This window comes from Elgaria multicarinata, chromosome 2 (assembly GCF_023053635.1).
Source record: "Elgaria multicarinata webbii isolate HBS135686 ecotype San Diego chromosome 2, rElgMul1.1.pri, whole genome shotgun sequence".
Taxonomy (NCBI): domain Eukaryota; kingdom Metazoa; phylum Chordata; class Lepidosauria; order Squamata; family Anguidae; genus Elgaria; species Elgaria multicarinata.
In genome coordinates this window covers 18,077,288-18,095,165 of record NC_086172.1, presented here as the reverse complement: position 1 = coordinate 18,095,165, position 17,878 = coordinate 18,077,288, and the positions used below count along the sequence as shown (strand labels likewise).

Genomic DNA, 17,878 nt, shown 5'->3' with positions numbered 1-17,878 from the left:
CTGATCTACTGCTGAGCAAACTATTCTTATTCTTTTAATAACTCCCCTTTTAATCAGGCTCTTTTGGCATGCAGATATTTCACAGCTGGAAGGCTTCATGATAAGATGATAATCTCCTAACTGAATCATTTCACAGGTGAACTACCACTATTCAGGAGGAAAACAGAAGCTTCTCAGAGGAAACACTGATCTGAAGGGCACAGGGATGCTATTAAAACGCCAGTTCTTCCAGCCATCTAAATTTAGGGCCTGATCCACAACTATGCTGCATCACATAGCACGGGGGGGTGTACAGAAATAACACTGTCCAGCTTCCTCAAACCCATCAAACCTCAGATACCCAGGTCTTCATTCATTCATTCGTTCATTCATTCGTTCATTCATTGTATTCCTATACCGCACTGTAGCCAAAGCTCTCTGGGAAGCTACAAAGATTAAAAACCATTAAAAAAAACATTATTTTTAATACAGTCTTAAGGCATGACCTTAAGGCTACTCTGACTCATTGCAGCAATGTCCCTATTGTTAAGAGAAGGAGTTTCAGTTATTCCCAGCCAAGAGCCATAACACTCTGCTCCCAGGGGTGGGAGGCACTTTTGCATTGCCAAGAAGAGGGAAAGTGCTATACACAAACAAGAGAACATATGGCTAATTTAAATGTATAAAGGTGCAATCCTATATGAGCCAACAGTGCAATGTGGCTGCAAGAAAGGCAAATGCTATTTGGGGCTGCGTTAATAGAAGTATACAGCCTTGTGTGGCGCAGAGCAGTAAAGCAGCAGTTTCTGCAGCTGAAACTCTCCCCACGGCCTGAGTTCGATCCCAGCGGAAGCTGGTTTCAGGCAGCCGGCTCAGGTCGACTCAGCCTTCCATCCTCCCGAGGTCGGTAAAATGAGTACCCAGCTAGCTGGGGGAAAGGTAATAACGGCCCGGGAAGGCAATGGCAAACCACCCTGCTATAAGGCCTGCCAAGAAAATGTCAGCGAAAGCTGGTGTCCCTCCAAGAGTCAGTAATGACTCAGTGCTTGCATGAGAGGTTCCTTTCCTTTCCTTTTAATAGAAGTATAGCTTCCAAATCGCGCAAGGTACTGGTTCCTCTCTATTCAGCCCTAGTTAGGCTGCATCTAGAGTATTGCATCCAGTTCTGGGCACCACACTTCAAGAAAGACGCAGACAAGCTGGAGCGTGTTCAGAGGAAGGCAACCAGGATGATCAGGGGTCTGGAAACAAAGCCCTATGAAGAGAGACTGAAAGAACTGGGCATGTTCAGCCTGGAGAAGAGAAGATTGAGGGGAGACATGATAGCACTCTTCAAATACTTGAAAGGTTGTCACACAGAGGAGGGCCAGGATCTCTTCTCGATCCTCCCAGAGTGCAGGACACAGAATAACGGGCTCAAGTTACAGGAAGCCAAATTCTGTCTGGACCTCAGGAAAACCTTATTGACTGTTAGAGCAGTACGACAATGGAACCAGTTACCTAGGGAGGTTGTGGCCTCTCCCAAACTAGAGGCATTCAAGAGGCAGCTGGACAAGCATCTGTCAGGGATGCTTTCGGGTGGATTCCTGCACTGAGCAGGGGGTTTAGACTCGATGGCCTTATAGGCCCCTTCCAACTCTACTATTCTATGATTCTATGATATCCCCTAGCATCATTCTGAGGGGACATAGGATTGTTTGGCTTCCTGGCTCTGAGCAACTAGGCAGGGCATTGATCTGAGAACCAGGAAACCCCCACTCCCCACTCCCCACTCCAACCCCTCGTAGCTGCTACAGAAAGAACCGCACTGCCTACCTATCTGCGCTTGCAAAATGGAGGGCAGGAATAGGGAAAAGGAGTCATTCCCAGGGGTGGGGAGGGGAGGAGACTGGGGGCATAGGGCTACAAGGCATCCCCAGCCGTCTCCAGCCTTCTTCCCTCTCCGAAACCTCCACTACACAAGCAAAATCGCCTGGCCAGCTAAAATGCAGAGCAGGAGGGGGCTCGTGCTCTGCATTGTAAGCCCCTGAGTTCAGAGGCTTATGAGTACCCACGGCCCATCCGATAGGATTGTGCCTTAATGTAGTTTAAATTAGCATATGCTAATTTATGTTTAAATGCTGATTTTAAAATAATTATTAGTTTATCTAGAAATGCAGTACATCTCACCATACTGTGGAAGACCATGACAATCATAGAATCATAGAATAGTAGAGTTGGAAGGGGCCTATAAGGCCATCGAGTCCAACCTCCTGCTCAATGCAGGAATCCACCCTAAAGCATCCCTGACAGATGGTTGTCCAGCTGCCTCTTGAAGGCCTCTAGTGTGGGAGAGCCCACCACCTCCCTAGGGAACTGGTTCCATTGTCGTACTCCTCTAACAGTCAGGAAGTTTTTCCTGATGTCCAGCCAGAATCTGGCTTCCTGTAACTTGAGCCTGTTATTCCGTGTCCTGCACTCCGCGAGGATCGAGAAGAGATCCTGGCCCTCTGTGGCCTCTGTGCCTGCCTGTCCAAGTGCTTACTGTTGATGGGCCACTTCGACTCCTGCTGCGCTGTCTTCCTATGGCTCTTTATCTTTAAACTGGACTTGGGCCGGATCTACACTAGTCTTATAACGTTGCTAGTGTCCATTTCTAACATGGTTCTCTGTATCGGTTCTCTGTAGCTGCAACGTTACTGCAGGGCACATTGTTAAAACCTTTCGTTGCTGGGTTTGCTCCGCCCACTGCCTGCCTCATTCCTAGCTAGCAGTGCAGGGCAAGTCATAAGCACACACAAACTCACTCCCTCCCAAAACATGTTAACACAAGTCCTAGGGAATTGCCTGAATGCACAGGAGCTATCTACTTTGCTGAAGCTAAGCTGGGTCGGGTCGGGTCTGGTCAGGGTTGGGATGGGAGACCAAATTGAAAAGTTTTAGCAGCAGCCGCATTTAAGCCCTGCTGGTCATGAGTTTTGGACTTTGGACCCTTGTTAATTTTCCTGCAGGGAGCTACAGCTCCTTTGCAAAGAGGGGGGAAATGTTTTTTTAAAAAATCATAAAAAATCAACCGATGACCCAATTTGATTCAAATTTTAAGGCAGGATGCATGGGAGTACTTCACAATAAAAGCAGATTCTAAGATGGAAAACTTCTGAGTCCTTTGCATACAATTGTCAGTGATTGCACAGTATAAGGCTGGTGTGATTTATCTGCTGTAGCAGATAAGATAGCAAACGGGGCGAAGGAAGGAGAACAGGAAGTGGGCAGAGCAAACTCAGAAGCTCTGGGTTGCGAGTTGAGAATTACCAGTATAAGGAGGCACATGAATCTGCAGCCACACTGGAACTAAGAAACAGAACCTGTAAGTACGACTCATTTACAACGTGGGAGATCCAGGGTCACGTAACACTATGCGTCACAGTAACCCATTCAAAACGTTAGAATAACACCAGTGTAGATTCCCACCTGGACTGGCCAATAAAGGACGGCCCTCTGTAAAACAAGGCTACCCTACCCGGTCCCTGATGAAAGAGGGAGAAGGCCTGCTTGCTAATATTCTGACAAGGTGCAAAATTTCCCATCCATGATCAGGAAAGGCTTAGCATTAGGCCCATGGCTGAACTCTTTGGTTCCGAGGTATGCCTGGGTCTTGCCAGAGGTGTATTCACACTATGAGTCCATACAGATTTTTCCCTGTGAAAAAGACAGAGGGAAGGAAAGGCCCAGTAACCCAGTCGCACTATCACTGACTTTTATTCACAAAGTGTATATCGTTTTCTTTGTTGTTTTATGTAACAAGAAGATATAATACAAAACAACAGAGAAGAAGTAAAAAAACCTAGGGGAAATGGCAAAGGCATTTCATTCCTCATATCAAGGCAGTAGCTAAATCCTGTCATTTCTTCCTGTATAATATTGCCAGGATTCAACCATTTTTGTCTGTCTCTTCTGCCAAGACTCTCGTTCACGCACTGGTTATCTCTCGGTTGGACTACTGCAACCTTCTTCTCTCTGGCCTTCCTTCGTCTCACATCAGTCCGCTGGTCTCTGTCCACCCCTCCGCCGCTAAGATCATCTTCTTGGCCCGCCGCTCTGACCATGTCACTCCACTTCTGAAATCTCTTCATTGGCTTCCAATTCACTCCAGAATCCAATATAAACTTCTCCTGTTGACCTTCAAAGCTTTTCGCGGTCTAGCTCCTGCCTATCTCTCCTCTCTCATCTCACACTATTGCCCCGCTCGTGCTCTCCGCTCCTCTGATGCCATGCTTCTCGCCTGCCCAAGAATCTCTACTTCCCTTACTCGGCTTCGTCCTTTTTCTTCTGCTGCCCCTTACGCCTGGAACGCTCTTCCAGAACACTTGAGAACTACAAACTCAATCACAGCTTTTAAAACTCAGCTAAAAACTTTTCTGTCCCCTATAGCTTTTAAATATTGAGTTTGTTCTGACTCTATACTGTTTAGCTTCACCCTACCCAGTGCCTGTTTACACTTCCCTGTGCCTGTTTGCATTCTCTTTCCCTCCTTATTGTTTACTACAACTTTATTAGATTGTAAGCCTATGCGGCAGGGTCTTGATATTTACTGTGTAATCTGTACAGCACCATGTACATTGATGGTGCTATATAAATAAATAAATAAATAAATAAATAAATAAATAATAATAATAACAACCATTCCAAATGGTCTGGGTAGTGGGTGGATGGACTTGTGTCTGCAGGCACTATCCAATGTATGCCCTTGATACTAATTGAATCACAGTCCACACAACATTCCTTATCACAAACATTGCAGTCACAATGGCAGAGGGAGACAATTACATTTTCCCCCAGACACTCATAACTATAGAAAATTCAGTGGTGAACACCTATAAACAGATGCACCAGCCAGGAGCACAGGGTGTTAAGGTGGGGAAGGGTTCCTCCTCCATGCACATTGTTTGATATAAGTTCTAGACCTCTACCATCTGCTTTATACATGAACAGGGGAGGCTGGTGAAAAATAACCAACAAGACTGTTCCTATCACATCTTACATGGGTCTGATGCATATTGTATGGAAATAATCTCTTGGACCTTTGGAAATGTGCAGTGTTGTTAATCTCCTGTGGGAATCTAGCCAGATTCCAGCTGGACATGAGGAAAAACTTCCTGACTGTTAGAGCAGTACGACAATGGAACCAGTTACCTAGGGAGGTTGTGGGCTGTCCCACACTAGAGGCCTTCAAGAGGCAGCTGGACAACCATCTGTCAGGGATGCTTTAGGGTGGATTCCTGCATTGAGCAGGGGGTTGGACTTGATGGCCTTGTAGGCCCCTTCCAACTCTGCTATTCTATGATTCTATGTAACTCATTGCAAATGAAAGGAGCTCTAAGTGTTCAACTGGATCAATATATTCTGCAAAAACAGTCTATTGCAATTCCAACGGAATTTTTTTTAAAAAAACCAACACCAATCCCTTCTAACCCACCATCGATAAGAAAATGCTTGACTGTTACCCCATCTTGATTTACATGAAAACGGTTGTTTGCTAGGACATAGATTATCATGTCCCATAATTACCACCATTGAAGAGCTTAGTTAATTGTCAGCTTTATTTGTGATGTGACTTTATAAGCCTATAAAATAAAGTTATAAAGATAATGAGATCACAGGAGTTCTGTTAATCTTTTTATATCTCATTTATGTATGCTATTTTCAGCATTTTTATAGCAATCCCTTCTTGCTATTGGCATACACAATCAACAGCAACCACTCCGGCTGCTTATTTATTCTCTACAATAGTTAAAACTGAAACAAAGCTTTAAATCTCAAGGATTCTGCAAACAGTCCACTTTTTATTCTGTGCAGCCCAAGTACTGTATCAAAAACCCAAGAGAATATCAATTTAATCAATAAGAGATAATACTCCAGCGAAAGGGTTGAAAAGTATACAACTCACAGCGTGACCTTAAGTATGTTTACTCAGCAGCAAGTCCCAATGAGCTAAATGGAGCTTATTCATTGCTAAATGTGATTAGAATTGTACAGTATAAGGTTAACCCTTTCCTTTCCCATTGCAGTCCAGATAAAAATAACCCTGCTGCCCGCGGTTCTTAACCCCACAAAACTAGTGGAAGCTTTTTTCCCCCTTGTGGCTAATAGCAGCACACGGGGAGGGGATTTCTGTCAGGGTAGGGACAGGGGGTGGAAAAGTTTACACTTTCTCTCCCTGCGTACTTTGGTGCCAACGAAAAATCAGGTCTCATCCCACGGCTGCTGTTAATTTAAAAACGTGACGGGCTTCCTAATGAGGTGTTTACTATCACATGTAGCTTGTCCATTAGTGCACCTAACTTTGCTGGGATCCAACCCACTATGTTTGAATAAAAATGATATTTGGCATTTTTTTAAGGTTCTGTGTTTGATTGATGCTCATTGAAGGTAGCACTGTGTGCCAATCAAATACCTTTTGCCATGGGTGTTGCCACAGGTGAGCATAAGGGGCCTGCGCCCCCAACTATTTATGTGGGCTCCAAATCTCAGGAACAGGAGGAGCTTCTTTCCAAGGCCCCATAATGCAAAACCATTCTCTCTCTCTCTCTCTCCTTTGCATCTCTATGACAAATTTCTCACCACTTTTTCCAAATATTGCATCCTAGTGCGCACACACATATACACACACACATTTTTCTGCCACAATGAGTAATTAAATGGGATTCACTGCCACGCATTGTTGTGAGGGCCCTGGCCTTCATTGCTTTCCCCCCCCCTTCTCTTTTTAAGTAGATTACGGAGTAGAGTTCAAGATTATCAAAGGAAATTAGCACTGATAATGGGACCACTTTTTCAAAAGCAATGTTACTGGGGGACAAACAGTGCAAACAAGGACAAGCAGTGCAGTATGGCTGTTGCCTTTGTGGCCTGCTTGTTGACTTCACAAGAGCATCAAGCTCTTGAACAATTCTTCATTATACTTCTCTTCTCATGGTTTTTTTCAGCCATTAGCCTTACCTCATTATTCCTTAAACTTGTCTTTCCTTTCACACACACACACACACACACACTTCCCCCCTTCCCATCCCATGCAAAGACAATAACAGAACACCTGTATCTTTAATAGTTGTGCGATAAAAGGAATTCTGGAACCTGCAGCTTTTCTCACACACACACACACACACCATGATGTGCTGCCTCTGCAGCAATTCTGTTTTCTACATGGCTGTACAAAGTATAGGGGCCTTCTTTGCCTTGCCCTCGGTTCACCCTTCCTAATTGCTGCCCCTTTCTGTACAACCTGTCTCCTAGTACTGCCTGCGTAACCCTCCTCCAATTCAATATCTTTCTCCTTGCCTGGCCTTCCAAATCTTCTCTCCTGCACAAATTATATCTAAAAACATTCAGTTATTTAACATTTGAACAACATTCCTGTGGGCTCAACCACAAATTACATAAAGAAACTGTGACTTTAAAAAAAAAATGAAAAGGAGATTTGGGGGACTGAAATTCTTTAACCCTGGATGGGTTGGTAATTATTTTTTGCTCTTGGGCAATTTTGGCAATTATTGGAAGGGCATATTAAAAACTGGTACATTTCAGGCCGAACACATCTGTACACATCAGTACTACTACAAGAGTGTCATACCCATCTTTAAAATGCTTATATCAGAAGTGCAAAAATCCAGGTTCTTTGTAGCCCACAGTTCTAAACAATTGGACCTAGCAAGTGGCATCTAGGTTCCGCAGGGATCAGGGAAGCAGATTTGTTCTCTTATCTGCTTTTAGAAAATGTCACTGATATCTACGTTCCTGGCTTATATGTGTGTGAGAAAAAGAGAGAAACAGAGAGACAGATTTGAGAAGTTATACTTCATATCTCACCCAACAACCCCAAAACCGATACTTCTCTCTCATTCATTCACTCTGTCACACATACACTCACACTTGAAGAAAAAAAAATGGAAGTATTTAATTTCTCTGACTATCACCCAAAGTATTTCATACTTTTCTCTAGCTTAAACCTAAAGGTGATTTGGGCGATTGTGAATTGAAGGTAAATTAAATAAAGAGGAACTTCTGATTTGGGATGATCTGCAGGGTGGGGTTAAGTTAAAGAATTTAGGGTAATTTTGATGGGAAATTAATTGACTTGTCTTCGTTGAAATTTAAATAAATTCTAGTGATTATACCTAAACATAGAAATTAGTATATTAGCATTCTTCAGCTTTTGACAGTTTTGCAAAATGTTTACATATATAACTATTCTTGGGGGAGCCTTATGGATCCATGCCCTGACTCTTTTAACCTGCCGACACCCTTCCCTTAACCATATTGTAGGGGAGCAGCAATGAAACTTGACACAAAACGGCTGTTTCCAGTGGCGGTCTTTGATGTCTAATCTGGCCACGGTCACACATGCCTTAGTTACATCACATTTGGTCTACTGTAATGTGCTTTCTGTGGAGCTGCTTTTAAAAACTGTTCAAAAACTTCAGTTGGTCCAGAATGCTGCAGGCAGACTGTTGGCCAGAGTCTAGTTCCCATGTTCAGTGATGTTGTTCAGTCTCCATTTTTATTGAACAGACCTGATTTGCACTTCCTGGACTAATATGCAGATCAGAACACAGATAACCTTCATTTCTTGCACTTCTCTGAATTTTGCAATATAGTTCTCAGTTGAAAAAACATACCAGCATGTGTAGTTTAAGGTAAAATGCACAACAAAGGCTTTTTAAAATGCAATACATACAAAATATGTGTGTTTTAAGATGAAATGAGTATTTAGTGAAATATATATTGTAAATTTTTGTGCATCTTACTTCAGATTTACAGATCGATATGAAAGTGAAACAGAATGGACTTGTGAATGAATGAATACAAAACATACATGGACCAGCGATATGTTGAACTGTCCACCTGAGGGTCAGGTTTTCCTACTCCTTCCCATGGCAGGATTGTCTATAGCTGTCTCTACATGAGCAATTTATTGCACGCTCATGATTTACTACACAAGTTTATGGGTCCATTACACAATGCCGTCAACCTCCAGGACGTCTCCTAACCCTTCCCTCAGTAATTTCGTTCTAAAAAAAACCTGGATATCCCGATTTTTCTGAAATACCATGGGATTTCATACTGTGTGCAGCCAAAGTTGTGCTACAAAGCACCCACTAGAGGGTGCTGCCCCATTCACGTATATGAGGACCAAGAGGAGGGGGAATTTTAAATTACAGACCACATGGTCAAACCTTGTGGTTGCCTCTCTCCGCCCATGTAATGCAGCCCATTACAATTGTGCAAAAGAAGCAGAAAGGACAAAGGACATTGCCAGTAAGGCAATAAGTTACAGAAAGGACAAAGGACATTGCCAGTAAGGTAATATAGGGTGTCAGTAAGACACCCTATATTTCCAGATAGATGCTCTGTGGAGAAGCTTGTTCCAATGCTAAACTGTTCTAGCAAGTAGAAAATGTTTCTTGATAATATTTCAGCTAATTCTGCTTTGCAACACCTTCTCTTTTTAGGAAAAAGAAATGGAACCCTGCCAGCATAATCCACAATGGGTACATGAGCTGGGTCCAAGAGAGAGGGAGAAGAGTCTCCCTCTATCCTAAGCACTGGGGGCCATCCTATCTCTTGCAATGCCAAACAATTCTGTAATCTGCCTCCTCAGAAGCAACTCACATAGGGATCCAAGCTGTGATCACTGCCATCTCAAACCTGCCAGGAAAGACCAGGTTGAGTTTTGTGTAGCAGTAGCCTGAGCCTTCCCACCTTCCCACATCAAAGTGACCTAGGAGGTTCGATTAGGTTAGGGGATCCTACCACTCCCTCTAAGCCTGAGTCATTATTAGCACTTTCAAAGTACGTGTAGGATGCACAAGGTCTGTTTGGGGGCACCTTTAAATGCAGCCAACTCCAGACCACTAACAGACCATGAGAGCATAATCATACCTGACCCTCTCCTTCCTCACGAGGCATGCTTCTAGCAAACATATCTTGGCATAAGCCACCATGGCCTTTGTGGTCTAGCACACATGTGCTGTCAAAAGACTATTTTGAACATTGGCACTGCCAAAAAAAAAAAAAATCTTTTGGCAACTTACAAAATCCCTTTCAATGCTAAGTGCTCAGGCTTACCCCAAAACACCGCACACAGCCAGCTACATATAGATGTTATTTCGTTATCATGATGCAGATAAACAAATTGTGTAGAACAACCGAAGGTACCTGTTGTACTTGTAGAAGGCTCTACACTAATGATGGAATCTTTACCTTGGTTGAAACTTCAGCAATCAAGTTTTTCTTGTTTGGATCCAAAAATTCCACAGGCTGACCCTCAAATTCAATCTTCCCAAGAACAGTTCCCTGTTGAAATAAAAATTAAACAGGTGAGTTCAAGCAAGGAAGAACAGGACACCAAGGGTACTGATGGACAGAACCCCTTAGGAACCGAAATAGCTGACTTTCTTCCTTCCCACCCACCCCTCCTCCCTTTTTTAACATATTTGTAATTTTAGTCACTCTAAAGATTTTTTTTTAAAGGAGAATGAAGACAACTGAAATGGGAAGTAGTAGAAGTATCCTGTGACAGCCATAACTACCATCCTGCCAAGTTCACATCTCAAAATTCCAAAGGCTGTAACAACTAACTGTGATTCAAGAGAAGCAATAAGATGGTGTGAATGGATCGGATAAATTCCCGCAAGATTCACCTCTCAAGATGAATCTCACGGTCTTGATCCACCTGATCTCCCTGACTCTTCTCTTGCCGGGCTGGGTATTTAGAGCTTTGCTATCTTGATGTCTTATGCGCGCCCATTAGGTGTTTGCTGTACATTTCTGAGACTCTCTCTCAGCATATCTGTGCATGACTTGTCATGGAAAAGCTGTTCAGTGTAAAACTAAGGCCTTAGCTAGACCAGGCTTTATCACAGGGCGAACCCCGGGATCATCCCTGTGTGTCCACATGACACACAGGGGATCCCGGGATCAGGGAGGGATCATCCCTCTCTTGCCCCAGGATAGAGCACTCCCCTTAGGGACCGCTTTTTCCACGGTCTCAGGCTGAGCCAGAGACCGCAGAATGTGTGGCCCGTTTCCGCGGTTTGACCTGGCTCCATGCGATTACTCGCGCGGATCCTGGAGCTGCGCCCATCGGGGTTAGGGTTGGGGGAGCGGGGAAACTAAATTATTTTTAAAAAACCACCTTACCTTCAGTGCACAAGCATTTGTGTGCTCCGTCCCCTTTTTTAAAAAATGGCGGGCGCAATGCCTCTCTTCCTGAGGTCATCGCGCCTCACGTGTAAACGGAGGAGGGATCTCACATTAATCGCAATGCAAGATCTTCCCTCCTCCATCATGGATTACCAGGTAAGTCTAGCTAAGGCCTTAGATAGGGTGACATTCGACAAGCCAATGTACCTCATACTGCAATATGTCACAATTTGTTACAAAGGTGTGATGCAAATTGTAAAGCATTTTGCACACTGCGCTCCAGGTCAGATGAACCTAGTCCAAATGTTTGAAGTGCCTTTTATATTTTGGTTTGGAGGGCAAGCAGTGGCCCATAGTTTGCCAATTTAGATGTTACAGCAAAGTATGGTTACCGCTAAATCAAAGTGAGAAGGAAGCTGAGAGGGAGAAGGGCGCAGGAAAGGGGAAGAGGGATTGTGCAAGTCTGTGTTTGAGTCAAATAAACAATAATAACAGTAACCATAAATACCCCACATTGATTACACCCAGATGGCTTAGGCAATGCTTTAGCAAATGTTGCCAAGCTGTTTTTAATGAAAAGCATAATTCTAACACTTTTCCTCCGAAGTTTCTGTCATAGCTGAAATTAGTGGCACGGTATACAGTACCTACTATAGGAATTATTCAATGTGATCCACACACCAGCAGGGCCTAGTGCTAGTGAAAAAACTGTCGTTTTTTCCTGTATAATATTGCCAGGATTCGATCATTCTTGTCTGTCTCTTCTGCCAAGATTCTTGTTCATGCATTGGTTATTTCTCAGTTGGACTACTGCAACCTTCTTCTCACTGGCCTTCCTTCTTCTCACATCAGTCCGCTGGTTTCTGTTCACCACTCTGCTGCTAAGATCATCTTCTTGGCTCGCCGCTCTGACCATGTTACTCCACTTCTGAAATCTCTTCATTGGCTTCCAATTCACTTCAGAATCCAATATAAACTTCTCCTGTTGACCTACAAAGCTTTTCACTGTCTAGCTCCTTCCTATCTCTCCTCTCTCATCTCACACTATTGCCCCGCTCGTGCTCTTCGCTCCTCTGATGCCATGTTTCTCGCCTGCCCAAGGGTCTCTACTTCCCTCCCTCGGCTTCGTCCATTTTCTTCTGCTGCCCCTTGTGCCTGGAACGCTCTTCCAGAACATTTGAGAACTACAAGTTCAATCGCAGCTTTTAAAGCTCAGCTAAAAACTTTTCTTTTTCCTAAAGCTTTTAAAACTTGATTTTGTTCTGACTTTATACTGCTAGTTTTACCCTACCCTGTGCCTGTTTGGTGCATTCTCTTCTCCTCCTTATTGTTTTATTATGATTTTATTAGAATGTAAGCCTATGCGGCAGGGTCTTGCTATTTACTGTTTTACTCTGTACAGCAGTACTCTGTACAACAGTACTCTGTACCGTTTTACTCATGTACATTGATGGTGCTATATAAATAAATAAATAATAATAATAATAATAATAATAATAATAATAATAATAGTGCAATAGGAACCTAATGCTTCTTAAAGCAACTGGAGACAAAAAGCTCATTTCTGGGGGAAAGCAGAGCTCTGCTGTCTTGTTCTGAAAACAAGCATTTTGGCTCATTTCCAAGATTGCTCTAGGAAGCACTAGGGGTGAGGAGAAAGCCAAACTACACAGTATGTGGGAGATCCATGATTTATTTCCTAACATATATTTTTATGGAAGTGTGGTTGCACAAAGAGGGTACTTCCAGTTGGTTCAGAGCAGTAGGTAGAAAAGGGTGTTTTAAATGTTCTCGTCACACTTTTCCTGCCTGAAATTTTCTTCCTTGTGTAATTTATTTAGTTAGTTAGTTATTGCATGTATATACTGCCCCATAGCTGAAGCTCTCTGGGCGGTTTACAAAACTGTAAGGCAATTTTGATCCATCCATGATCCATTTTTGTCATTATCCCTGTATGCCCCACTAGAGTGGACACTTGAGAGTCTTGGGGATTGGGGCAGTTTGGCTTTGGGGGCAAACATCAGCTTGGAGGAAGACATTTGGAAGAGGGAAAACATGAAGAGAAAGAAAAATATCATTTTCATCCCTCCTCCTCTTTTTGCTTTTGATTTTCTGCTTAACATTCCACAAAAGAAGGAGTTCCAGTGAACTCAAAAACTTGTACATTTGTGATTTTCTGGGGGGTTGGTCCTGTGAATGGCTTTGGGGCTTTCTACAGCTAAGGGTTATCCCAGGAAGATGGAGGGATTGTCCCTGCCTGCTCCTGGAATCCTCTGTGTGTCATTTGGATGCACAGGGATGATCCTGGGATGATCCTGAGATATAGGGCTGGGGTAGACATGCCCTTTGTGGCGGTAGCCCTGTATGGTTTTTTTAATGGGCCAATATGGCAACATGTATTTTTGTCTACCTTTTCTCTAATGATTTTAGAGAGCATCCTGGTATCAATACCATAAAGAGCTGGGACCTGAAAAACAAAAATACAAGAAAACTATAAATTATAAATGGAAAGTAATGGGAATTCCATGAGTATATTGAAACCAACTCACTTTGTGGAAGACGATACTGACAAAATCAACAAAATTAATAATGATCTCAATCAGAGCCAAGATTTCAACAGAGTCTATGTATAATGCTCCAAATCCCAATTCTTGTGCTACTTTGATAAGAGTCACCATGAGATAATTTTGCCTTGTCATTATTATGTGGTGTCTTTTTTTGCTAAGTGTAAGCCGCTCCGAGAGCCTTTTTTGGCTGAGGAGCGGGATATAAATATGATAAATAAATAAATAAATAAATAAATATTTTTGATTTAAGGTATCCTTTTGACCTGATATTTAGGATAAAGAAACAGTGAGACATAGCAAAGACCCTTCATCTAGGGAAGATGCATGCAAATAGAATATTTATGACATGAAGCCACATGGAATCTTTAACACATCAAGAATAACATAAGAACTGGGCCTTAAACCATTGTGGATTTTAGCAAAACATCAGTTCCTGTGATCTACAGGACACTAAGCAAGGGAGCTATATGGTCAGTGCCACAAAAGGAGATGATGATGATGATGATTTCCTACCCGCCACTCCGTTTGGATCGAGGCAGGGAACAACATTGAATACAAAAATATAAAATGCATAAAATTGATTAAAACATAAAAACAATACATTATTAAAATCATAAAAAAATTTAAGACATTTTAAAATTCGACTGAGTAGGCCTGCCAAAAGAGATCTGTCTTTATAATTTTTTAAAAAATTCAGAAAGACTATTAAGCTAGTGGATCTCTCCCAGCAGGCCATTCCACAGTCTGGGAGCAGCAGAGAAGGTCCTCTGGGTAATGGTTGTCAGCCTCGTTTTGGCTGACTGAAGTACATTCTTCCCAGAGGACCTGAGTGTGCAGGGCAGATTATACAGGAGAAGGCCATCCCGCAGGTAACCTGGACCCAAACCATGTAGGGCTTTAAAGGTAATAACCAACACTTTATACTTCACCTGGAAACTAATTGGCAACCAGTGAAGATATTTTAAAACTGGTGTAACGTGGTCACCCCTAGGTGTACCGGTGACCAACCTGACTGCTATATTTTGAACTAGTTGAAGTTTCTGGACTAGGTACAAAGGTAGCCCTATATTAGGGTGACCATATTTGGGAAACCAAAAAAGAGGACACCTAGTGTGTGTGTGGGGAAGCAGCTTTCTGAGTCCTGCAGAAAGTACGTTATTCCCCCGCCACCTTAAAGAACCCGATTGGAGTGGAGGAGGGGAAAGGATTTCATTCTGCACCACCACCATCCACTCCAATTGGGGCCTTTTCTATAATGTCCAGGAATGACCCACTTTCCCCTTTAAGACCTCAATTGGAGCTCAGGGTGGGGGAATGATGTGCCTCAAGGAAGCATGACATTCCCTCCAGCCATGCTAATGGCAGCCTTAAAGAGGAAGGTGTGTCATTCCAGGACATTATTGAAAATTATAGAAAATCCCCCCTGACACCATGGAAAGAACAAAAACCAGGACAAATCCGGGGAAATCCTGACAGTTGGTCACCCTACCCTATATACAATGCATTGCAGAAGTCGAGCCTCGAAGTTACCAGTGTGTGCACTACCATCTTTAGGTCTTCCAACTCTTGGAACACATTTAGGTTATTATTATTATTTATTACTTGTCATACTTCCTATTAAAGATCCTGGGAACTGTAATTGTTTGAAGAGCTCTTTAAGTCATACCTACATTATCAAGTTAAGTTATATTTATAATATTCATAGCTTATCTCAAAGAATCCTGGGACTTGTAGTCTAGCATGAAGCTGGGAGTTCTCAGGTAAGAGATTTCTCCCCCTGTGTGCCCTACCTGAACAACAATTCCTGAGGCTTCCTGAAAGGAGGGGACCACTGCCCTCTGAGAGAATTCTCTTCAAAACTACCATTTGTAGAAATCGCGAAGGGCCAAGAAGAGAAACGCTGACAATTGAACCAGTTCAAAATGCAATCTGAAGTTCCAATTTCAATAACAAATGAACTGTGGGTTGTGGGGACTGGGAAAAGGAGGATAAAAACACTGCTTTTGTTACTAAATCTCTAGCAAGAACCTGATGAAGACAAAGATCTCCAGGTTTGTTTTAGCATCACAAAAAGCCTTCTATGATTTGAAGACAGTCTTTAAAAAATATATGAATAATATTTTTCCTCTGATTTTTATCACAATGCTCAAGACATTCAACAACCAGCATTTTAAAAATCATGTTCTGCAGGAAATTATATGCTTTGGGTTATCTAATAATTCCTTACCTTTTCTTCTTTCAGCCATTCCCCAAGAGACTTGACAGCCCGCCAGTGACTGAATTCATTGCTATAGTCCAACGCCAGCAAACCTGAAACCTATGAAGAATGATGGCAAATATGACTGTAAGAAGCTATTTTAAAATAAAAAGCTGAAGTCAATTCTAAGACAAAACAAACAGAATTTGACACTCAACATAATACTGGTTTAGAAAAATTTTCTGGAGGATTCCGGAAGTGCCCTTTTAACATTTACACCCTATGGAAAGGAAACCAATATACTCACCATTGACACAACCAGGAAACTTTGGCCACAGCTAGACCTAAGGTTTATCCTGGGATCATCCAGGGTTCGCCCCTGCCTGAGCACTGGATCTCCTGTGTGTCACCTAGATGAACAGGTTTGACCCCTGGATGATCCAGGGATAAATCTTAGGTCTAGCTATGGCCCCAGTTTCTAAATTGAGGTATTTTCAATCAGTATAGATGTTACTTCTGCTTACCTTGATGCCATCAGACTCCAAGAACCTGCTGAGGCCCGTTTCATCCAACGCTGCAGTATCTGGGACACCACCATTTCCCAGGATTGGATTAACCAGTGTGAGAATCTGTCCCTGGTAGCTTGGGTCAGTCAGGCTCTCGGTGTATCTGAGTTCAACACATTAGAAGATTGCTCTCATGAGCAAGAGGTAAGCCAACCAAAATGAAAGCTCCCTACCACTGCAACAAGCATAAAGGCCAGACATGGAAAACTATGTTTTCTCTTACTCATATTATTATACTTCCAATTTGTGATTGTTAAATTGTGATTTTTTTATATATTGTTGTTACATTTTTATATTGTGATTTTCATTTATATAAGTCACCATGTGTAATACATGTGTACTAGAAAGGAGGGGTATGATTTTTTTTATTATTATTATTATTATTATTATTATTATTATTATTATTAATTACATTTATATACTGCCCCATAGCCAAAGCTCTCTGGGCGGTTTACAAAAGTTAAAAACAGTGAACATTAAAAAGAAATATACAAAATTTAAAACCATAAAAAGCATAAAATACAAGCAGAAACAGACAATATCCATTTAAAACAACTATTCTGGGGTTAGTTAAAACAAACTCAGCATATGCTGTTAAATGCCTGGGAGAAGAGAAAAGTCTTGACCTGGCACCGAAAAGATAACATTGGCGCAAGGCGAGCCCCGTCAGGGAGATCATTCCATAATTGAGGGGCCACCACTGAAAAGGCCCTCTCCCTTGTTGCCATCCTGTGAGCTTCCTTCAGAGTAGGCACTCGGAGGAGGACCTTAGATGATGAGCGCAGTGTACGGGTAGGTTCATGTCAGGAGAGGCGTTCCATCAGGTATTGTGGTCCCAAGCCATGTAAGGCTTTATAGTTTAAAACCAGCACCTTGAATTGGGCTTGGAAACATACAGGCAGCCAATGCAAGTGGGCCAAAGTCAGTCTTATATGCTCACACCTTCTATTCCAGTTATCAATCTGGCTGCTGCATTTTGCACAAGCTGCAGCTTCCGAACCGTCTTCAAAGGCAGCCCCATGTAGAGTGCATTGCAGTAATCTAATTTGTAGGTTACCAGAGCATAGACAACTGAAGCTAGGTTATCCCTGTCCAGATAGGGGCGTAGCTGGGCCACTAGCCGAAGCTGGTAGAAGACACTCCGTGCCATGGAGGCCACCTGGGCCTCAAGTGACAGAGATGGTTCTAGGAGAACCCCCAAGCTACGAACCTGCTCCTTCAGTGAATAAATACATGGAGTGTATAGGGTTGCAACTGGTTTATAAATTTTATGGACTGTGTATTTTGGAAGCTCATCCCATAATAAACTGTTAAGAACAAAGAATAGCAGCAACTATGCTTGAAAAACAATAGTCCAGGTAAATTGCATTGAAGAAATATAAAACAAT

The 17,878-nt window shown here is 42.6% G+C and overlaps 1 protein-coding gene across 1 annotated transcript in view; it reads right to left on the bottom strand.

Moving 5' to 3' along the window:
* CPS1 (carbamoyl-phosphate synthase 1) overlaps positions 1-17,878 on the bottom strand; it is a 184,790-nt gene that overhangs the window by 136,525 nt on the left and 30,387 nt on the right. Inside the window, exons 3-6 of the mRNA XM_063116089.1 lie at positions 16,449-16,593; positions 15,955-16,044; positions 13,571-13,627; positions 10,219-10,311 (exon numbers count right to left, since the gene is read on the bottom strand). Of these exons, the coding sequence (XP_062972159.1) occupies positions 10,219-10,311; positions 13,571-13,627; positions 15,955-16,044; positions 16,449-16,593 (385 nt within the window). The remainder of the gene's footprint in view (positions 1-10,218; positions 10,312-13,570; positions 13,628-15,954; positions 16,045-16,448; positions 16,594-17,878) is intronic.